The 21,520-nt window shown below is 37.8% G+C and overlaps 1 protein-coding gene across 1 annotated transcript in view; it reads left to right on the top strand.

The window, feature by feature from the left end:
* The window catches only part of cdc42bpb (CDC42 binding protein kinase beta (DMPK-like)), a 159,640-nt gene that overhangs the window by 134,245 nt on the left and 3,875 nt on the right, over positions 1-21,520 (top strand). The window contains exons 22-34 of the mRNA XM_052013435.1: positions 3,017-3,115; positions 6,352-6,426; positions 6,992-7,097; positions 7,360-7,496; positions 8,231-8,370; positions 12,348-12,429; positions 13,180-13,396; positions 13,495-13,557; positions 13,824-14,420; positions 18,103-18,200; positions 18,306-18,390; positions 20,117-20,237; positions 20,342-20,459. Coding sequence (XP_051869395.1) covers positions 3,017-3,115; positions 6,352-6,426; positions 6,992-7,097; positions 7,360-7,496; positions 8,231-8,370; positions 12,348-12,429; positions 13,180-13,396; positions 13,495-13,557; positions 13,824-14,420; positions 18,103-18,200; positions 18,306-18,390; positions 20,117-20,237; positions 20,342-20,459 — 1,938 coding nt within the window. The remainder of the gene's footprint in view (positions 1-3,016; positions 3,116-6,351; positions 6,427-6,991; positions 7,098-7,359; positions 7,497-8,230; positions 8,371-12,347; positions 12,430-13,179; positions 13,397-13,494; positions 13,558-13,823; positions 14,421-18,102; positions 18,201-18,305; positions 18,391-20,116; positions 20,238-20,341; positions 20,460-21,520) is intronic.

The following is a 21,520-nucleotide window of genomic DNA, read 5'->3' on the forward strand; positions in this document are numbered from 1 at the left end:
TCAACTTCCAGTAAGAACATTTTATTCATGGTGTCAGAAATTTCATTGAGCAGGAAAAAAATTAGAAATACAACTTGAGTAAGTCAGGACAAAAAAACTGTGTCTGGTAGAAAATGTTAGTTCAACTATGCAGAATGTTTTTTTTCCTGATTTGTTTAAAGCAATTTGATGTAGGTTTTAGTCAAAAATCAAATGCTGAAAGGATGCAAAATTAATTAAGGATACCCAGAAACGCAGTATCCTTGAAGTGTTTCTGTTACTTGTAGATTCAATTCGCCTTCTATTTTTCAATGCTGTTTCCTCACAAATTAGAACTTTAAATGTACACTTTATGGCATTGAGTTATGCTGATTCCAAACATCTCTCAAGAATCTGTCATCTGTTCTTTTTAATGAAATCACTGTCTGTCTTCAAAACAAATTTGATTATATCCAAATGTAGTAGTCTCTTTGCAAGAGATGGTGTCCTGATGAAAACCTTTCAATTTGCAGAAGGGAATTCACTGTGTATTTTTCTCGTATCTGTTGCACTAAGGGTTCTGTTTCTTCCTCGTCTACATCATCTCTTCTAGCATTTTGGGAAGAAGTAAGTTTCTGTGCTTGCTTTGTCACCTTAACTATTACAACCTGCATAATCTGACCCTATGAACCAGCTGTGTTTCCCTATTTCTGTGTTAATCACTTCTGCTGTCGCTTTATTTGAAACTTCCTATACTTTTTTGGTTGCCACTGCTAGTGTTTGAAACTTGCTTGTGTTCAATATATTAAAACAAACAGTTGATATTTCGTACTTAACTTCCTACTTGCTGTTACCATAGTGCTGAAACAAATAAAGAATTATCCTTTGACTCTTGATAATATAATTAAGCAGTCTACTAAACACAAAAGGTTGGCACTTTTGAAAAATATTTGTTTAAAAGCAGTATTATTTTAGAAAATTAATGAAGTACAGGAGTTCAAATAAAATTGAACAAATGCTTTGAATCACCCCTTATTAATTATTTCTGATTGTTTCATTTTGTCTAATTAATTAAATTTGTAATATATCTAAGCAATGCTTCAGATGTAACCTGGCACTATTACCTAATAAAGATGAACATTTTTGCAGTACTTTGTCATTAGCTCCTACTTCCTGGATCCACTAAGGAGTTTACAGTCATTTATTTGAACTCCTGAATTTGCACATATGTAACTGTTTGACACTTAATGAGCATGTAATTGGTCTGCATCCTAGAGTTTTAGAATTTGCAGAAGCTAGGTGATCTGACATTTACTCTTCCCTGTCTAAAATATTGTTTTAATGTATTGTTTCAATGATTCTTGTTTTCTGGCTATCTTTTTCAAACTTGATGTCTTCCATCAAGCCCTGCTTTTTAAAGAACAGACATGTAAGAAAATATTTTGCCATACCTGACAGCATCCATTCCTTAGTCCATTGTAGACTAGGTTATGGTTTGAGAATAAATTATGATTGAAATGGTTCTTGCCGCTTAATATAAGTGAACCCCATCTTCATTTTAACATGGTCTTTGGGTGGAATGATATTGTGTGTGTAATTTGTAAAATATGCCCTCTACTAAATGAGTCTAAAGTACCCAAAAAGATCCAGATCCAAGGTTCAATAGGTATATAAAACAGTTACAACACACCTATGCAAAATAATAATACTCAGCATCTTTGAACAGAGTTCAAACTGAAAAGCCTTTGAATACAAAGCTGTGTGACAATCATATTTAAGCTAATGTAAAAATAGAAAATGTTGGAATTACTCAGTCGATCGGGCAGAATCTATGAAGAGAAAGACTGAGTTAACATTTCACATTGATGACTTTTTATCAAGCTGGTGGCAATTTTTTTAATTCCATTTTGCCTCTGAGACAGCAGATTGTGATTTAAGACTTGCTCCAGAAACCTGAGCACATAATCTAGCTTGCATTTCAATGCAATATTGCAGCGGTACAGCATTGTTAATCTTCTACTCTTTTGGATAGTACGTTTAAGAGCATCTTCATTTAGACTTTTAAGCACTTATAGGAATTTTTAAGCTTGGGAATTTCTCCTGTCGTCCTCCATATGCTTATACCTCAAAAAGCACCTAAAACATATAATCTGATCATTTATTTCACTGATATTGCAAATTAGCTACCACTTTTACCACATGTCAACACTCCTCAAAACGGAATAGATGATGTTTTATACAAATTATAATTTTAATGACTCCATGAAAAAAATGATGATTTGACCTTTTGGGATACAATCCATTTAAAATGGTTCTTTTGTTCAGTTGGTGCATTTTGAATCACTAGCTTGATTCCTGGGATGGCTGGTTTGTCATTATGAGGAGTGGTTAAGCAGACTGGCCCTATACTAACTTGAGTATTGAAAAAATGAAAGGTGATTTCCTTAAAATGTACAAAATTCCCTCTGGGCTTGCTGGGTAGATACAGGAATGATATGTCCTTTGATTGCTGTGTCTAGAAACAGGGGACGCATTCACAAAATAAGAGGTTGGCCATTCTGGATAGAGGTGAGGAGAAATTGCTTCATCTAGCAGTATTGAATATTTGGAATTCTTTACACCAGAGGTATGCGGAGGTTCAGTCACAGTATATTCAAGGCACAGTTCAATAGATTTTGTAGACATCAAGGGAACTGAGGAATACAGGGTTAGTGTGGGAAATTGGCACCAGGATAAAAGATCAGGCATGATCTTATTGAATGGACTAAGCTTGAGGCTGAATGGCCTACTTTTGTTTCTTACATCTTAGATTTAGTAAGTGGAATAGCATCCAAAGACATGCTTCATCCTAGCTTGCTTTTTGATTGAAGAATCTTCCTGTGACGTGTAAAAATAGTGCAAAGTAAGTTGTAAGAGTGCAATCTTGGGTATGGTCTTTACAACTTCTGGGAAACAACTTCTTATGAAGAGAAAGTAGATCAACAACTAATTCTTTCTGAAGCAATAATTTTATGCAGGATCTTTAACAGAGTTTTGTTCAAAATTTATATTTTTTTAGAGTGGTTCTGTCAGTGAATCTGACATCAGTGCCCTGAAGCCAGAAGCATCTTCCCTTTCTCCATCACCATCAGCTTCTAGCAATGTGGAACGGAAGGATGTAAGTATTGCCCGATTTGTTGCACTGATAGAAATCTTTCATGTGAAATACTTTAGCTTTGAAGTACGGTATTCGCCTAAGAAAACTGATTTATTCTGCCTTCTGCAGCTCAATCTACTGCTCTTTTGAATTCTCTGATTGATGTTGGCTACAGTTTCAAGTAGTATTTAGGTAAAAGCCTAAGACACCAAACTCCTTCAACCTGACACATTTTATTTAAAAGCTAACCGGATAGTGAGTAGCTATTAACCTCGCTCATTCGGTGTTGAGATAATGTGGTATCCCAATTTTTATCTAGCTAATCTAGGGCAGATTGGGAGTCCAGCTACACTTGATGAACCAAATAGTGATCTACTGTGCTGTATAATCATGATTCAACAAAATCAATGTGTTTTAATGCTACACCAGGCTAATGGCACACCAAGCCGTTGAAGCAAATATTACAGAGGGGACAGTGTGGGTTGAAAATCAGTGGATCAGTATAATGTAATCTTCACTTTTGGAGTTAACTAGCTATGTTTTTTTTCCATCCAGCAGACTCCTTGGTTCACCCTGCAGATTTTTGATGGTTGTAAACTTGTACACTAATTACAATTTCTCCATAGCAATGCAGCATTTCCTCTGGTGGAGAGACAGAATTACAACATGGCAAGCTTATATAGGCAATCTCCATTATAATTTTGTGTATCAGAATTTATGGTGGAGATGAAAATGAGGGACACTTAGCTTTATAAAGTGTGATTTTTTTTTGACCTAAGATGCCATTAGAAGTCAAATGAGATCTCAGTGTAAAAGCTTTAATCTGTAGAGTACTTCTTCATGGGTACAGAAGATGGTTATCCCTCTGAGCAAGTAATCATGAGGACTAATGATCCACAGACATGATTTCAAATCTGATAACTGTGGTTAATTATATACATCCGTAATTTTTAAAAAATAGTATCAGTAATAGCGATTATAAAACTACCAGGTTTTTGTAAAATTCAAAGCCAACTACTTCACTGATCTTCTTTAAGGAAGAAACCCTATTGTTTTACATGATCTGGCCTTCAACATTGTATTTAACTTTTAAATGCCCTCTGAAATTCATTTGCATCAAAACCAGTATAAAAAGCTAAGCTATTGTTGCTGTTCAAGATGCAGCTTACTTCCACCATCTTAAGGGCAATTGATGATGGACATAAGAATATTAAAAAAATAGAATTAAGTGTAGGCCATTTGTCTCCTCAAGCCTGTTGCGCCATTCAAAAAGGTCATCGCTGCTCTGTCAACACCACTTTCCTGCATTAGGCATCAAATCCATTGACTCCCTTAATATACAAAAATGTATCGATCTCTGTCCCAGATATACCCACAGGGGCACAGCTGTTAATGCCTTACAGAGACCTGGGTTCAATCCTGAGCCAAAAAAAACAAACTGCTGGAGAAATTAAGTGGGTCAGGTAGCATCTGTGAAGGTCAAGGTATAGTTGACCAATCTGGCAAACAATCGGTGGATCCAGGCGAGGAGGGGTTGATGGACAGATGGAGCCAGGTGAGGAAAGGAGGGGTGGAGATGGTGGCAGAGGCTGGGAGGAGATTGGCAGAGACAGGAAACTGATAAGAGAGGAAAGTGATGAGTGGAACCAGATAAGGGAGGGATGCTGGGCAGATGGGAACAGTCAGGGGAGGATTCAGTCCTGACCTTGGATGCTGTCTGTACAGAGTTAGCATATTTTCTCTATGACTGTGGTTTTTCTCTGGGTGCTCCGGCTTCCTCCCACATCCCAAAAAAGTGCTGGTAGGTTAACTGGCTACTGTATATTACCCTAATTATTCCTAGGATATATTTTGTCTTCTGTGAAGATGGAATACTTAACTTCTCTGCCACTTTCTTATTCCCAATATAATTCTTCCTGTCTCATTCTGTAATAGACTCGTATTAACTTTTGCTAACCTTTTTCATTTTACAGATCAAAAGAAGCTTCTAAGGTCTGTTTTTATGTTTCTTACCAGCTGACTCCCATACTCCACTTTATCTTTCCTTATCAATTTCTTGGTCCTTCTTTGCTGAACCCTGAAGTTTTCAAAATCCTCAGGCTCACTGCCCCTTGATAAGCAATATTATAACTTTTTTTCCTTTGATCTAATATGCTTCTGTTGATAACCACGAATCATTTTTCTGTTGGGTTTTTGTGCCATAAAAGGATATACTGTACATATTTGTGTAAACTATGTATTACCTCTCAGTTATTGCTTGTCTAATGCCATAGCTTTTCATGCAGTTTTCCAAACTCCCAAATTCAACGATTGCCTTAATTCATAATTTACTTTCTTTAGTATTATGGTCTTGGTTTAAACTTAAGACCCTAAGCAATGAATGCTCGACCTGTCAACAGTGCCCATATTTCTGTGAATGACGTGGAAGTATGTTGCCAATACTTCATTGTCACTGGGTGTAAATACTGTACCCACCTTTCAAAAGGCACTGTGGGGATATCTTCAGAAGAACTACATCAGTTCATGTGTTCCTCAGTATAGCAACACTCACTACTTTGCACTACAATGGACTTTGGGTTTTCTTTGGTTCTACTTGTATTCTGTCTTGTATAATTTAGGTTTAATTTGTTTTTCTAGTGAATATTGTGTCTTTAATGCTATGTGCCTGTGATGCTGCTGCAAGTAAGTTTTTCATTGCACCTGGGCATACATGTTCTTGTGCTTACGAAAACAAACTTGACTTTCGAGCATCTCACCACCACTTTGAGGGCAGATGAGCAATAAATGTAGGATTTTTCAGTGATGTCCTCATTCTGTTAATGGATAAACAAATATGTAGCAAAGGTACAAGTATTTCAATTAAAGAATTGATTAAAATACCAGACAATAAATGGGAATTTGATTAGTGGCTGAATGCTTGGTGACCTGACGCCAAGTGCTCTTGATTGAATGCTTTGACTCTTTACTGGTACGAGAAGTGTTCCATTGCTCTGGGATTATACGAGTATTCCAATGAGCTTTACGTCACACCTTCAAAAATGATTGTTTAGCAATGATTGTCACACTGAACTGACATTGTAATGTTATTCCAGTGTAAAGTCATGTCATATGGTAATCACAGTCCAAACTCATCATCAGCATCTTCCTGATCAACCAGGAATATGGGAAGATTTACACGGAAGGTGGCATTAATTTATTTAAGTGCTGAAAATCAGAAGCTAGTCCCTTAACTTCTCCTTCTATTTTGTAAATTTCAGGAGCCAATGACGCCTCAGCAAACTACTCCTGCTGCTACATCTCCTATATTTGTACAGCCTACTCCTTTGCCTAAGGTAATGTTTTCTATACCTTAATATTTCCTTACAACACAGGACTCTTCAACTTAGTGAATTAATGCTGGCTTTCAGAGAGCAATCCCATTGCATCTTTATTTTTCTGTAATCTATTCTCTCACACATTCCCATGAACACCGTTCTGATTCTCCTGCTACCCACATGCACAAGGGAAAATTCGCGTTAGTTAGTTAACCTAAGAACCAACACTTTGTTTGGGATGTCGGAAGAAACCAGAGTATCGGGGGAAACCCACATGGTTACGGGGAGAAGGCGCAAACTCCGTGCAACAACTCTGGAAGTCAGATTTGAACCTAGGTCATTGGAGATGCGAGACAGTTGCACTGTTTGCAGTGCCATTTTGCCACCGAAGTTCAAGCCTCGCTTATTTCAGAATAATTTCTGTAAAGTATTTCTAATGAAACTAATGCAAAATGACAGGTTGAATGCCAACTGAATTCCAAACACTGAAAATTTTACTCAGTCCCATTCAGTAGAGATGTCAATGGCTATATCAATTTACTATTTCTGATTTTGTATCACTTATATTTTTTTAATTTCTCAGCCTAAAGCCCATCAGGTCAGCATCAGAAATTTCTCGAGCCCAACGCAGTGTAGCCATTGTACGTCCCTAATGGTGGGTTTAGTACGACAGGGATATGCCTGTGATGGTAAGTGATACATTAGCATTATCTGTACTAATACCTTTTGATATTCAAATTTAATGTTAGTTTTATAATATAAAACTTCTCAATTTGCAGAACTAATTTTGTACCTGTATTTTGTTTAAGTGCAGTATCAACACTCAGTAAAAAAAAAAAATTGTGTAGTTACTGGGCAGTATCCAAATTTCTGTACTGCAACTTCAGTGTTGTAATAAAATTCATTGCATTTTGTTATAAAGTTAATAAAGCTTACTCATTTGTTCCATAGTTTGCTCATTTATTTGCCACGTATTGTGCAAAGATAGTGCCCCTCAAGTATGTCCTATTCCATCTGAGCAAGCAAAGAGGCCACTTGGAATAGATGTCCAGAGGGGCATAGGAACTGCGTACAAAGGTTATGTCAAGGTACGAATTTTTTTCTCTGAAGTTAAAGCAAAGATTACATAGGATTGTTCCACAGCATTTATTCAATATTGGCCCATTCTGTTGTTTTGCATTTGTCACTGTATTTATTGTTGTATTTATTATTACCAGGCATACTGTTTACTCTGAGCTTGATGCAAGCAAGGAATTTCATTGCACCCTAGTGTATATGACAATAAACTAATCTAATTTAAATCACATTGGTAGGGTTAACACTACAGTGAAAGAATGGGAGTTTGTAGACTGACCGACAAAGTTGTCTCTTTGAAAAATCCTGTTTAAATTTATTCAATTTTGAATGTTTACAATGATGTTTGTATATACCATAGGTGAAACAGAAACATTGGGATGCAATTAAAGTACCCTGTCATCAACCTGAGTATCAATTGCAACAGGTGGCCAACTGCGCCATAGTGTTCACATAGCTTTCCAGTTCTCATTGTACCTTTTTCAAAAAGTGTACCTTTTTTTTTTGGAGATTTCATTTGTAAGGGATAATATCACATACTGTTTTTGTAACTGCAATAAATTAAAAGAGCAATAGTTGTCTGAATCTAAAGAGTTGAGTAAAAAGGTATAAAAATGGTGTAGAAGTAATTAGAGAAGACAGTTAACTGCATAAAGGTTTAAAGGAATTTGTGCAGAGATTCAAACCAAAATATTATGTTGATTGGAAACGTTATAATTTTTATTTACTTCCTTTATCGATACTTAAGGTTCCTAAGCCGACTGGGGTGAAGAAAGGATGGCAACGAGCATATGCAGTTGTTTGTGATTGTAAGCTTTTTCTGTATGACGTAGCTGAGGGCAAATCTACACAGCCTGGAGTCGTTGCTAGCCAGGTGCTGGACTTGAGGCAAGTTTTCATATTTAGAAGTAATAATTTTGTTAATGGATAAAATGTGGATTATTGATATTCACTCTTTCAGACTAGAAAATATCGATGTATATTTCCTTTGATTTATGTGCTCTTAGAATGGAAAAATCATTCAATATTTGTGGGTCTCTATTTCTTCATGAATCCTAAACATTATTAATTTTAGATCCACAACAATATTCTCCTGAGCTCTGCATCACTAAGCACAACTTAAATCGTTTACCATCCTTCATCCTGGATGTTAAAGTGACTTGCATGGCCTGACAATTAAAATTCCCACAGTATGAACAGGTTTTTAAAATTCACGTGAGATGTGTGTTTTCTGCTTTTCGGGAAGGGAAACTGAAATCCAAAGTGATAAGGTTAATTGTAGATAAAGTGAAATAAGAGCAATAAATGTCAGAAATACTCAGCGGAACAGGGAAGATCTGTGGTGAGGAAGAAAAAAAAAGTTAACATTTTGGGACCAGAGCTGTGGTTAACCACAGTGGGGGTGAAGGCTCATTTTCTGAAAAAGGAGGTAAACTCAGATGTCCTGGGGAGAAGGCCTCATCTTAAGGACAGATGCGGCGGAGACAGAGAAACTGAGAGAAACTCGGCCGGAAAGAATGACATCCTTACAAGAGACAGGGTGGGAAGAGGTGTAGTCTAGTTCATTGTGGGAACGGAAAAAGTTGGTCCTCAAGTTAAGGCCCTAAATTGGGGGAAGGCTGACTTCAATAGCACAAGAGAAGACCTGACAAAAATAAATTGGGAGCAGATGCTTTTGGGTAAAACAACATTTGCCAGCTAGGAGAATTTTAAAGGAGAATTAGCAAGAGTTCAGTGATAGCGTGTTCCAGTAAGGGTGAAAGGAAAAGATGGCAAGATTAGGGTAACCTTGGATAACAAAGGTTATTGAAGGTTAGATCAGGAAAAGAAAGGGAGCGTATGACTAGTATATGCAACTATAATCAAATGAGTCCCTTGAAGTGTAGGAGAGTACTTAAGAAGGAAAATAAGAGGGTAAAAAGAGTGATGAAATAACCTTGGCAGGTAATATTAAGGAGAATCATGTCATTCCTTAAGTACATTAGAAGCAAGAGGGTAGCTAGGGAAAGAGTAGGGCCCCTTGGGGACCAAAGGAGTAACCTTTAAGAATGATGTGATTTTTCTGGTGAGAATGCAGAGGAGGTTCACCAGGATATTGCCTGGACCGGAGGACTTCAGTTACGGGGAGCGATTGGATAGGCTGAGCTAGTTTTCTCTGGAGTGAAGGAAGCTAAGGCTGATAGAAGTATATAAGATTATGACAAGCATTGATTGGGTAGATATTTAAAACCTTTTTCCCATGGTAGAGGTAACAAAAACAAAAGAACATAGATTTAAGATGAGAGGTAAGAGATTTAAGGGGATCCTTGGGTGGGTTTTTTTTTTACACAGGGTGATTGATATCTGGAATGCACTGTCAGAGGAGCTGGTGAAATCAATGCAATTACTATGTTTAAGAGGCATTTAGACAGACACTTAAATAGGCAACGCGTTAGAAGGATACAGTCCAAATGCAGGTAAATGCAATTAGTGTTGATGGGGGAGAAAAGGTCAGCATGGACGCAATGGGCCAAAGGACCTGTTTCTGTGCTCTACAGCTCTATGACTCTGTTATCCCACCACCAGGGTTAAAATGACTGGTCTAGTTACTGGATGTCACCTGGTCCAGATGAGATGCATCCCAGATTGCTAAGGGGGAGGAAATTGCACAGGTCCTGGTCATAATTGTTCAAATGTAGATAGAAAAGTGGTGCCTGAGGACTGGAAAATTGCAAATGATAAACTCTTGTTCAGATAAGGACAAAGGAATAAACCCAGTAGCTGCAGGCCAGTCAGTTTAATCATGGTGGTAGATTGACTTCTAGTAGTCAGTAGTCAAGTGCAGAATGATTAGAGAAAGTTTTTTTTTCTTTAAAAAAAGTAGAAAAAAAAGTATAACTAAATAGAGTTTTTGAAATACTACGAGGATCAATAAGGGAACAAGTTGATATAGTATAAATGGACTAAGAAGTTGGTTAATATCTTAAGTGGTAGTCCTAGTACTAACTTCTAGAGAACACTAGACTTCTCTCTGATCTGAAAAATAACTTTTCACTATTCTCTTAGTGGGAAAGGGTTTTTTCGACCAGAGGGAAGTGTGTAATAGAGTTCCCCAGATGTCAGTACTAGGACCACAAGTTCACTTAACGACCAGGACATTTTTTAAAATTCATTCAAGGGATGTAGACTTCGCAAGCTGAGCTCACATTGTCCATCCCTAATTGCCCTTGAAGGTGGTGGTGAGCTGCTTTCTTGAACTACTACAGTACTTGAGGTGTAGATGTACTCACAATGATATCAGGAAGGAAGTTCCAGGATTTTGGCCTAGTGACAGTGAAGGAGCAACGATGTGATGTGTGGCCTGGGGGGAGCTTCCAAGTGGTGGTGTTCCATGCTTTTGCTGCCCTTGTCCATCTCGCTGGTAGAGGCTATGGGTGTCGAAAGTGCTACCTAAGGAGTTTTGGTGAGCTGCTGCAGTGCATCTTCTAGATGATGCAAACTGCTGTGCATCAGTGGTGGAGTGAGTGAATATGTGGGGGTGCCTATCAAGCAGGCTGCTATGACTTGAGTGCAAGTGGCCAGATTTCTAAATGTGCAAATGACACAAGCTTGGAGATGTAGTGAATTGTGAGGAGGATAGTAATAAACTTCAAAGAGGTATAGATGGGTGGGTGACAGATGAAATTTGATGCTGAGGAATGTTGACTGTGATAGGAAGAATGAGAAGGGGCAATATAAAATAGAGGGAACAATTTCTAAAAGGAGTAAATGAAAAGAGAGAGCTTGGATATACATGCATAGTTTGTTGCAAATGGTAGTGCTATTTGAGAAAGTGTTTAAAACACACAGGGTGCTGGTCTTTATAAATAGAGACATAGAGTACAAAAGCAAGGAAGTCATAATAAACCTTTTATATAAAAAAAACTGGTTCAGTCACAACTGAAGTATTGTGTCCAGTTCTGGGGGACATGCTCCAGGAAGGATGTAAAGTTTTTATGGAGGACGCAGAAGAGATTTATTAAATGACGTCAAGGATGAGGGACTTCAGTTATGTGGATAGACCAGAAAATCTAGGGTTGTTTTTGGAACAAAGCAGGCTACAAGGGGATCTGAAAGAACCTTTTCAAAATCAAGAAAGGTGTAGGCAGAGAAGTTAGAGAAAAGCTGCTTCCTTTGGCAGTGGGGTCAGTTACTGGATGACATAGAATGCAGGTGAGTGGCAAAACAACATCTCTTTTATGCAGCGAATGGTTAGGATCTGCAGAGCAACGTCAGAGGTGCTGTGGAGGCAGATGCTCCAGTAGTTTATCTTGAGCTTTATTACATGTTCTTTGGATTTAATCCCTAATGTGTGGAATTCAAATTAATCTAAGCATCTCAATGTAAATTACTTCAATTTAATTTTACATCAAATAGTTATGCCAAATTCAGTACAAATTACTTTACCCAGTGCATTCCTGCCCAAAGACTTAGCCTCAGTGGAATATTATTGGAAACCCCAAGTTACAGTGGGTGACTAGGGAGGAAGCTCAGAATCATTTGATGAATCAGAAGCAATTTTATTTAGAATTATCTCGGGAGATATTTCATAATTAAAAATAGTTGAGGTCATATAGCTTCTGGTGATTATCCATAAATTTGTTCCAAAACACACTCCATCCACCACTTTGTTTACATCTACTCACAATGTTGTCCAAGGACCAATAAATGGCTTAATGTGCATATGTTAGGCATCAGGTTTATTTGTAGAAGATGGGGAAACTGATATCGGGAGTGTGTTCCTTTTTTAAGAAACCGTAGAAGTTCTCCTTACAACCTTCACATTGTTAAGATGTCATCGAAATGCGTATAATGTGTGATTAATGTTGTAAAATTTTAATTTGCAGGGATGAAGCTTTTTCAGTGAGTTCAGTATTTGCATCCGATGTAATTCATGCTTCGCGGAAGGATATTCCTTGCATTTTCAAGGTTAGCATTAATCTCTGAAAATTAATCTTAATTATGCAGTTCTTATGATTCCTCCCTGGCATAACATCCAATAGAAATACGAGTTTCTGTTCTGCTTGGATGCCCTTAATCCATATACTAGTTTCATACCATTAATGAATAACGGAAACTGTCTGAATAAGAAAGTCTTCTTTGTCGGGCATCAGTAGGAAGCCTCCCGCCATCATCCACTCAATGCCTCAACCCTGCTGATTTTCACTACTGAATCTTATTGGCCCCGTCCACGTGATCCACACTTCCCTCCCCTTTTTCATGCCTTGGCCCTCCAACTGTGGTCAACTCTTCAACTTCAACCCGAATGAATCCTTTTCACGCCCTATACTATCCTTTCTCTGATCCAGCCTTTTGAGATCCTCTCCCCAACTCTCATTCTCTGCAATGGCAGGAGATTGTGGAAGAGAGAGCTATTCTGCACCATGCAATGTCTTAGACACCATGAGTAGTATATTGGAGGCTGCCTTCCAGCCATCCAGTCCAGGAGTAGGAGGTCCCATTGGAGGTTTTCATACTCAAATTTATGATTTTGTTTTGTAGTTCTATGGCACATTCTGCATTACATCTTATGCTGAAGGACAAAGATACTTGCTTTTAAAACTTGATTAGCAATTTTTCGTTCTTGTGGAAAAATCAAAACACATGCTGTTTACAGGAAGAAAGGTTGATTGTGTAAATGCAATGTATTGATGAATATAACTCCAATTTGTTCTGTAGGTGACAACTCTGCTCCTCTCCTCACCGTCAAGGACTTGTTCATTGCTTATTCTAACAGAAAGTGAAAGTGAGAAGAGGAAATGGGTTGGAATCCTGGAAGGGCTCCAGAATATCCTACAAAAAAATAAACTTAGAAATAGAGTTGTATATACTCCACAAGAAGCATATGATAGTACACTGCCTTTTATTAAAACAAGTTTATCTGCTGCTGTTATAGGTAAGTTAATTTTTTGTTCTTGGATAACAAATAAAATTTCTAATACTAAACTTCAGAGTTTCTTTTTTCACATCAAACCTCATTTGTTTTTCTCCTAGATCGTGAGCGTATAGCTCTAGGCACAGACGAAGGACTTTATGCAGTAGAGCTAACACGAGATAGTAAGCTACTAAATAATCAATTTACTACTTTAACTTTAGGCTTTCAGCAGTAATTCAGTAATTGTAACTGAACACTTAATGATTTTAAAAATGTATATTGTAACTGGTTAAAACAAATTATAGAATTTAACTTTTCTAAACATTTTACTAAATGTAGGAAGGTTTAAAGAGTCAGTAGATGATCAAAATGTAAGGTAATTGCATTATTATAAATTTTGAATGCAGGAAATCTTGCATTGTACAAAATAAATGTTCTCTGATTGCAGTGATAGTACGTGCAGCTGACTGTAAAAAAGTCTTCCAGATTGAGCTTCTTCCCAAAGAAAATCTCATTGTCCTTATTTGTGGCCGAAACCGACATGTTCATTTTTATCCATGGGCTGCTTTTGATGGACCTGAGACCACCTTTGACGTTAAACTCGCTGAAACAAAAGGCTGCCAGACTATGGTAACTGGATCTTTGCGGCAGGGTATTGTGAGCTGTCTCTTTGTGGCAGTGAAACGGCAGATTTTGTGCTATGAAACTAGCCGAACTAAACCTTACTATAAGAAATTCAATGAGATTCAGGCCCCAGGCAATGTGCAATGGATGACGGTCTTTGAAGAAAGGCTATGCATTGGCTACCCTTCTGGATTTTCACTGCTTAATGTCCAGGGAGATGGACCTTCCATTAACCTTGTAAATGCAATGGACACATCGCTTGCATTTCTTTCTCAACAACTTTTTGATGCTCTATGTGCTGTGCAGATTAGCAGTAAAGAGTACTTGCTCTGCTTCAGCCATATTGGTGTATATGTGGATTTGCAAGGCAGAAGATCACGCATGCAAGAGTTAATGTGGCCTGCAGTTCCTGTGGCCTGCGGTATGTATACTTTTGCTCATTACGCTGGTTGCTATTGGTTTTTTTTGCATTTTCTGTTTAGTCAGATTCTTTCTCGCTTTACTATAAATTCATCACCTATAGGGAGCCTTTGAATGCATTATCTCTGTAATACCCCAAGCTGTTTCATATATAAGAAATCTAATAATTCTCCATTCAATTGAATGGAGAAATGTTTTAAGGAATTTGGGGTTCAAGAAGATTTTGTGTATTCTACACTTAGTTTTTTTTTAAACAATCCTCTTGTTAAAAGATCAAATATGTAAAGTATTCTTAGATTTCGAATAGTTTGTTTTTTTAAAAAATATTTTGCTCCATAACAAAAATGGTACAAACTGAAGAATATTATAGCAGAAAACCAATTTGGGTTTGATTTGGTGAATAACTCTTTAAAACATTTACAAAAAAAATTACCTAAACAGATAACAAAATATCTTTCATCACACTAATTACATTTTCAAAATATTACGTTTGAGTAGCAACACCTAAATGGTGACTTCTCTTGTTTTTGGATCTGCTCTTTGTAGTGAATATTTGTAGTCTATACAGGTGAGAGAGGTATGCCTCGGAGCCTTCAACGCTGACTCCAGACTCCATGAAGTCTAATGGAATCAGTTCAGAAAATGGCAAGGATACCTCCTGACTGCCACCTATCATCCTCCCTCAGCTGATGAATCAGTGCTCCTCCGTGTTGAGCAGCACTTGGAAGAAACACTGAAAGTAGCAATAGGAGCAAATTGTAATCTGGGTAGTAGGCTCTTCAGCGACCACCAGCAAGAGTGGCTTGGTAATGCATCCACTGACTTAACAAAACACTGAAGGGCATAATTGCCAGGCTGGATCTGCAGCAGGTAGTGAATGGATCAATGCAACAAATAAATTTGCTTGACCTGGTCCTCACCAATCTCTCTGTTCCAGATGCATTTTATTTTATTCATTTTTCAGGGTGTAGGCATTGCTGGCAAAGCCAGCATTTATTGCCTATTCCTAATTGCCCTAGAGATGGTGGGAATGAGCCATCTTGTTGATCAATTGCACTCCTCATGAAGGTGCTTTCAGAGTGCTATTGGGAGAGAGTTCTGGCATGTAGACCTATCGATGATGAAGAAATGGAAACATATTTCTAGTCAGGAAGGTGCGCAACTTGGAGTGGAAACTGCGGATGGTGCTTGTTGCTGTCATCCACGTTGTTGGTAGAGGCCGCAGATCTGGGAGGTGGTGGTGCTGGAGTAGTCTAGAATAGTAACTGCAGAGCATTTTTGTAGATAGCATACACTATAGCCACTGTGTGTTGGTGGTAGGGTGATAGTTGGGGTGCTGGCCAAGTAGGTTTCTCACCAAACCTGGATGGTGTGAAGTTTCCTAAGAGTTGTTGGAACTGCACTTATCCAGGCAAGTGGAGGCTATTCCATCACACTTCGAACTTGTGCATTTTAGATGGTGGAAAATCTTTGGGATGTCAGGAAGTGGCTCATTTGTCATAGACAACTTGATGTTTGACCACTTCTTATAGGTGGGTGCAGTTAAGTTTCTGGTCAGTGGTGAACCCCCCCCCCCCCCCCAACAAAACCCCCAGGACAGCAATGATAATGCTATAGAATGTCATGTCAAGGATGTTTCAGGAGATGGAGACAAGCATTAACTTGCACTTTTGTAGCTCAACTGCTATTTGTCACCTCCCAGCCTGTACGTAAGTGTCATCAAGGTCTTGCTGCGTGCAGGTATAGGCTGGTTCAATTGTTGAGAAACTGCAAATTTAGTTGAATATTGTGCAGTCATCAGCAAACATTCCCACTTCTGACCTTAAGGCAGAAGGAAGGTCATTGATGAACCAACCATGGTTGGTCTTTGGACAGTATGTTGAGGAGTTCTGGCAGTAATGTCCTGGGTCTGGGATAATTGACTTCCAACAACCATAACTATCTTCCTCTGTGACGTATGACTTGAAACATTGGTATGCTTTACAAATTAACATTAGTTTTACCTGGGCTCATTGATGCCACACTCAATCAAGTGTTGCGTTCATGTCAAGGGTCATTGCTCTCACCTCACCTCAGAATTCAGTGCTTTGGTCCATGCTTGGACTGAGGCTTTGAATTCTGGAACTGAGAGGTCCTGGCAAAACTCAAACTGGGTGTCAGTGAGCAGGTTGTGGGTGAGTTAGTGCTGCTTGATGGTACAGTGGATAATACCTTCCATCTCTCTGCCAGATGATTGATTATCTGGATTGGACATTTTTTTTTAAACGGGATGCACCTGAACAATTTTCCATGGTTGAGTAGATGCCAGTCATTGTAACAGCAGGTGCAGCTGTTTCTATAGCTCAAATCTTCAATTTTACATCTGGGACATTGGTTCCCTAGCCTTTTGTTCTACCCATTATTCCATGACAGTGTTGGTCAAAGTTACCATCACATAATTCTGCTGGATTAAAGTCCTGAGTTCATACCCAGTTCATCATCCATCCTATTGTGCTAATTGGGATAGACATGGATTGAACTGGCAGCTCAAAACTGGATATCCGTGAGGCACTGATAATTATCAGCAGCAGCAGAAATGTATTCCGTCACAATCTGTAATCATAAATGAGATGCCACCATGATGGACAATGTGCATGCTAAACAGTAAAATCAGGAATATCTGTCCTTGGACAATTAAACAGCTAATGGAATTGGGGCTCCAAGGACATTGCCATCCTCAGCTGTAAATACTCAGCAGGTCAGGCCACATCTATGAGAAGAGAAACAGAGGTAACATTTTGTGTCAAAGACACTTCATTTGAACTGGGAATCTTCAACTGTATGTCTGCTTATCAAGACCTCTCAGGGTCTCTTATGTTTCATTTGTCCCCTCTCACTCTTCTAGACATCATTGGATACAAGCCTAGCCTCTTTTTAAACTATTCTCATAAGACAACCAGCCCTTTTGGTGTATTTCTCTGGTAAACTTCTCTGAAATGCTTCCAAAGCATTACTATCTTTCTTTAAATAAGAGGACCAAATAGTGTAGACAGTGCTCCAGATGTGATCTCACCAAGGCCTTGTATAACTGAAACATAACCTACGTCATCTAGAGTTCCTCTAGAAATAAATAAAGTTCTTTTAGCTTTCTTTATTTTGTACTGCGTACTAGCTGTTTGTGAATCATGCACTAGGATACCCAAATCTCTCTGCAATCACTCATCATTTAGATAATGTGCTGCTTCTATTTATCTTGTCAAAAAAGGAAAATTACACCCCCATTTGCCCAATTATTTAACTTGCCTGTATCCCTTTGCAGCCTCCTTGTCCTCTTCGCAACTTAGTCTCAATCCAATTAACGTCAGATTCCCTACTGCATTGTTTGATTGTCAACTGTGACTTAGTTGGTTGCACCCTTGTTAGAAGACTGTGGGTTCAAGTATCACTCCAGAAATTCTAATGCAATACAGAGGACATGCAATTCTATTTGGGGTGCCATTTTTCAGATAAGATGTTGAACTGAGGCCTTATCTGCTATAATATCTTTTAAACCAATGCAAAGGTTTACAGAAATTACATTTACAGTGGATGTAATCTGAACCTGAAATTCTCATGCATGGGTTTAGCCAATTTTGGACAATTTTTGCTGGAGGTATACCCTTCACTCAATTTGACTAATTATTTGCTTTTTATGCCTATACCAGGTTATGCTACTTCATATCTAACAATTTACAGTGAGTATGGCGTGGACGTCTTTGATGTGAATACCATGGAATGGGTCCAAACAATTCCTCTTAGAAAGGTATTGTTGGTGGTTGCAGTGTCTAAATACAAAGATCTGTTCTTACAATGACATTACTTAGCTTCAGCTTTGCATTAATAAGATTTATTTGATTTTTGTAACTAGATTCGACCATTAAGTGCTGATGGCACACTAAATCAGCTCAACTCGGAACCTCCAAGGTTAATATATTTCAAGAATAACTTCTCAGGTTTGTTTCATTAATTTCATATCACTGTGTCGGAGTGAATGCTTTTCCATGTGTATTGGAGAATTGGATCTTTTGTTTCAAAACAATCTTCCAGAATGTTGAATACTTGCCATTTTGTCTTTAATTTAAGTAACTTTTGTATTGTGCCCTACCCATTGAGATCATCATGTGACTTCACTTTCAAGAGGCAGTAGCAGCTGGAAAATAAAAGATATTTGACAAGGAACAATTTTTTCCCATGGATATGTAGTATTTATTCTAGTTATGTTTTTTTGAGAATTACTAAGAATCTCATTGTCAGAGTGCATTTTGCAAGTCTAAAATTGAGAAAATCTACAATTGAAGGAACGCTTAACATTGTGTGTAATAGTGTGGTGTAGTTTTCAATAATTCTTGAAAAGGTGAACAATCTCTTCAAGAAAGCAAGGTGAATACATCTCAATGCTTTATTTAACTTTGTACTACAAAAAAGTTTCTGACTTGATTTTGCTTTCTGCTGGTGATTGTGGAATACTAGTCATTATTTCTGGAATAGGAAGTAAAAATTAATAGAGCTATCGCTCTGACTACTGATCCCTGATGAGGGAAAAAATACACAAGGGAATATCGAGTGAAGAATAGATTCTTGTAGCTTGCCAACATACCTGAAATGATCTGGAAAACTATCCGTGTCATCTCTGCTACAGCTACCATTTAGCTGCTTGTCAAAGCAGCCAAGCTTTTGGAGTGCTTCTGAATGACCCTGAGGTTTGAAAGCATTTTAATTATATAAAAAAATAATTTAGAATATTAAAAATTATGATAGAAGTTGTACTTCCTGCACATGCTGATGTTGAGAGTTGCTGGCTAATCAAGACTGATATCACCCAATAAGTGTACTGCATGGTAGGGAAAATAAATAAGAACAGAAGAGTACAGTATTTGGAAGCTACGAAGCATCAGGAGTGCACTGAGCACCTACCAGCAGCATCCAAAACCACACTCAGTAAATTCACCATGGCGTGCTTTTGTCATTTGCCAGATAGCTCCAATCTGGATCCTGCTTACTGGAGAAGGGTAAAATGTATGGAGATATTCCAGAGATGCCATTTACTAGAAATTACAAATTATAAAATGCCAGATAAACAAGTTTGTATAATATTTTGAAATTTACCATAAGAGGTCACCTAAACACTTAAAAATATTTTGAATAATTATTAATTATACAGGAAATTTTTTTAAAAAGTCTCACAGCTGTAAAATTTCCAAATGAGCTGCTGCACCAGATCTAATCTGCTGAAGAATCTCAGCAGCTATGCTGTGAGATTTACCAGCTACAATCTGTTGGCAAGTTTGGGACTGCTACATTTTTGTTCGTGCACCATAGTTCCAAACCTGCCTGCACTTACAGGCCCATGTCTCAATAGTTCACATGGAACTGCCATTTTACAGGTAAGTTTGCCCCATTATTTGGTTTCATTCATTTGGAAAGCTTCCCAGCTTTCTTGTACTAAAAGTTGATGGTTTCTTTTTCTCAAAGACTGTCTGTTACACTCAGCTTCTCACTTTTAGAAATATAAATTTTGTACGGTTAGCATATAGTCCTGCAAGCATTCTAATATGGTGAAACTGTTTTGAATAATTCACTTAAACCCTTCAGTATCTGGCTCATTAAACTGAAGTTTTGGAGGCCCTATGTCTTAACTGTCTGATAATTGATTGGCTTTGTGATGGGCATTATTTACAGATGGAGACAGCTTGAGTGTGCCAGACACATCAGACAACAGCAGAAAGCAGATGCTCAGGACACGCAGCAAAAAGAGATTTGCTTTCAGGATACCAGAAGAGGAACGGTTACAACAGAGGCGGTAGGATATTGTTCTTGAATGGCTTAACAATCTGTGTAAATTACGTTATTGAGCCATTTTGTGACCAATTTCAGAATTTGATTTACTTGTATTATGCATAACAGTGAGATGCTGAGAGATCCTGAGATGCGGTCAAAGCTGATATCCAATCCAACAAACTTCAACCATGTGGCTCACATGGGACCAGGAGATGGCATGCAAGTACTTATGGATCTTCCACTGGTAAATATAAAAAAAAGAATTGTGAACAGCAAAATTTTTCTCCAACTGTTTATTTACCATTTGGTTAGACTGTGCATGAGGAATTATTGACAAGTATTGCATCTAAATCTCTAAAAATTTAGCTAAGCATTTGCATTATCTGAAAGTTGCATTCTGTGGTGTTAAAATACATCCCACAAACAAAATTAAAAAGGTATTTGAAAAAGTGTTCAGCAAGTTCTACCATGTTATAAGTATTGCAGATTCTAAACTCTTTATTCTACACTATCCCTGAGTTCATCGATATTTGTACTATTTCTTTCTTTCTAGCCTGGCATGCCTTCATTGCTTTTCATGAGAGAGTATCTCTCCAATTTACACCTAACGTAACTTGCTAAGTCCTGAAGCTCACAGTAGCAGTAGCTTGGTTGTTTGGCACTGTTGCTTCTGAGTCAGAAGGCTGCAGTTTCAAGTCCCATTCGAGATATCTGAGCTCAAAAATGTAGGCTTAACATTCCAGGACAGTACTGAGAGCTGTTCGAGGGGTAGAAAAATGTCAGTTATGAATTTGTATAAAAGGCAAGAATTATACTAACAGATCCAGTGAAGATTCTGATATAGTTTAAATTCAATATTTTTAAAGTTACTTTGTAGTATTGTAGCAGCATTTCTGGTGTTTAATATAGAAACAAATCTTAGAATTTCAGAAGTTATACATGAAGCAAACTCTCATCATTGCTTTCAAATATTAATCACTCCAAAATAAGTACAATGAAAATTGGAATTTTAGTGTACTCTATTTATTGATATTCTGATTTTAATTACTAAAATTTAAACCCATGTTTTAATTGTAGGAATTACAGAATATCTGCTTTTTGTAAAGTTTTGCTTAAGTAGTCTGTTTCCTTTCATTGACTTAGCACAGAATGAGCTTCCTTCTCAATCGTCCTCGACACCATGTCCTCGTATTTCTTCCAACCAACTTTGAGCACATCTGTCACATGACTCCACTCTGCTCTCTTCCTCTTCCTGAGCCCTGGAATGCTATCCCATCTTGCAGCTGGCTGTTCCCTCAAAACAAC

The sequence above is a fragment of the Pristis pectinata genome, chromosome 1, assembly GCF_009764475.1.
Source record: "Pristis pectinata isolate sPriPec2 chromosome 1, sPriPec2.1.pri, whole genome shotgun sequence".
Classification (NCBI taxonomy): domain Eukaryota; kingdom Metazoa; phylum Chordata; class Chondrichthyes; order Rhinopristiformes; family Pristidae; genus Pristis; species Pristis pectinata.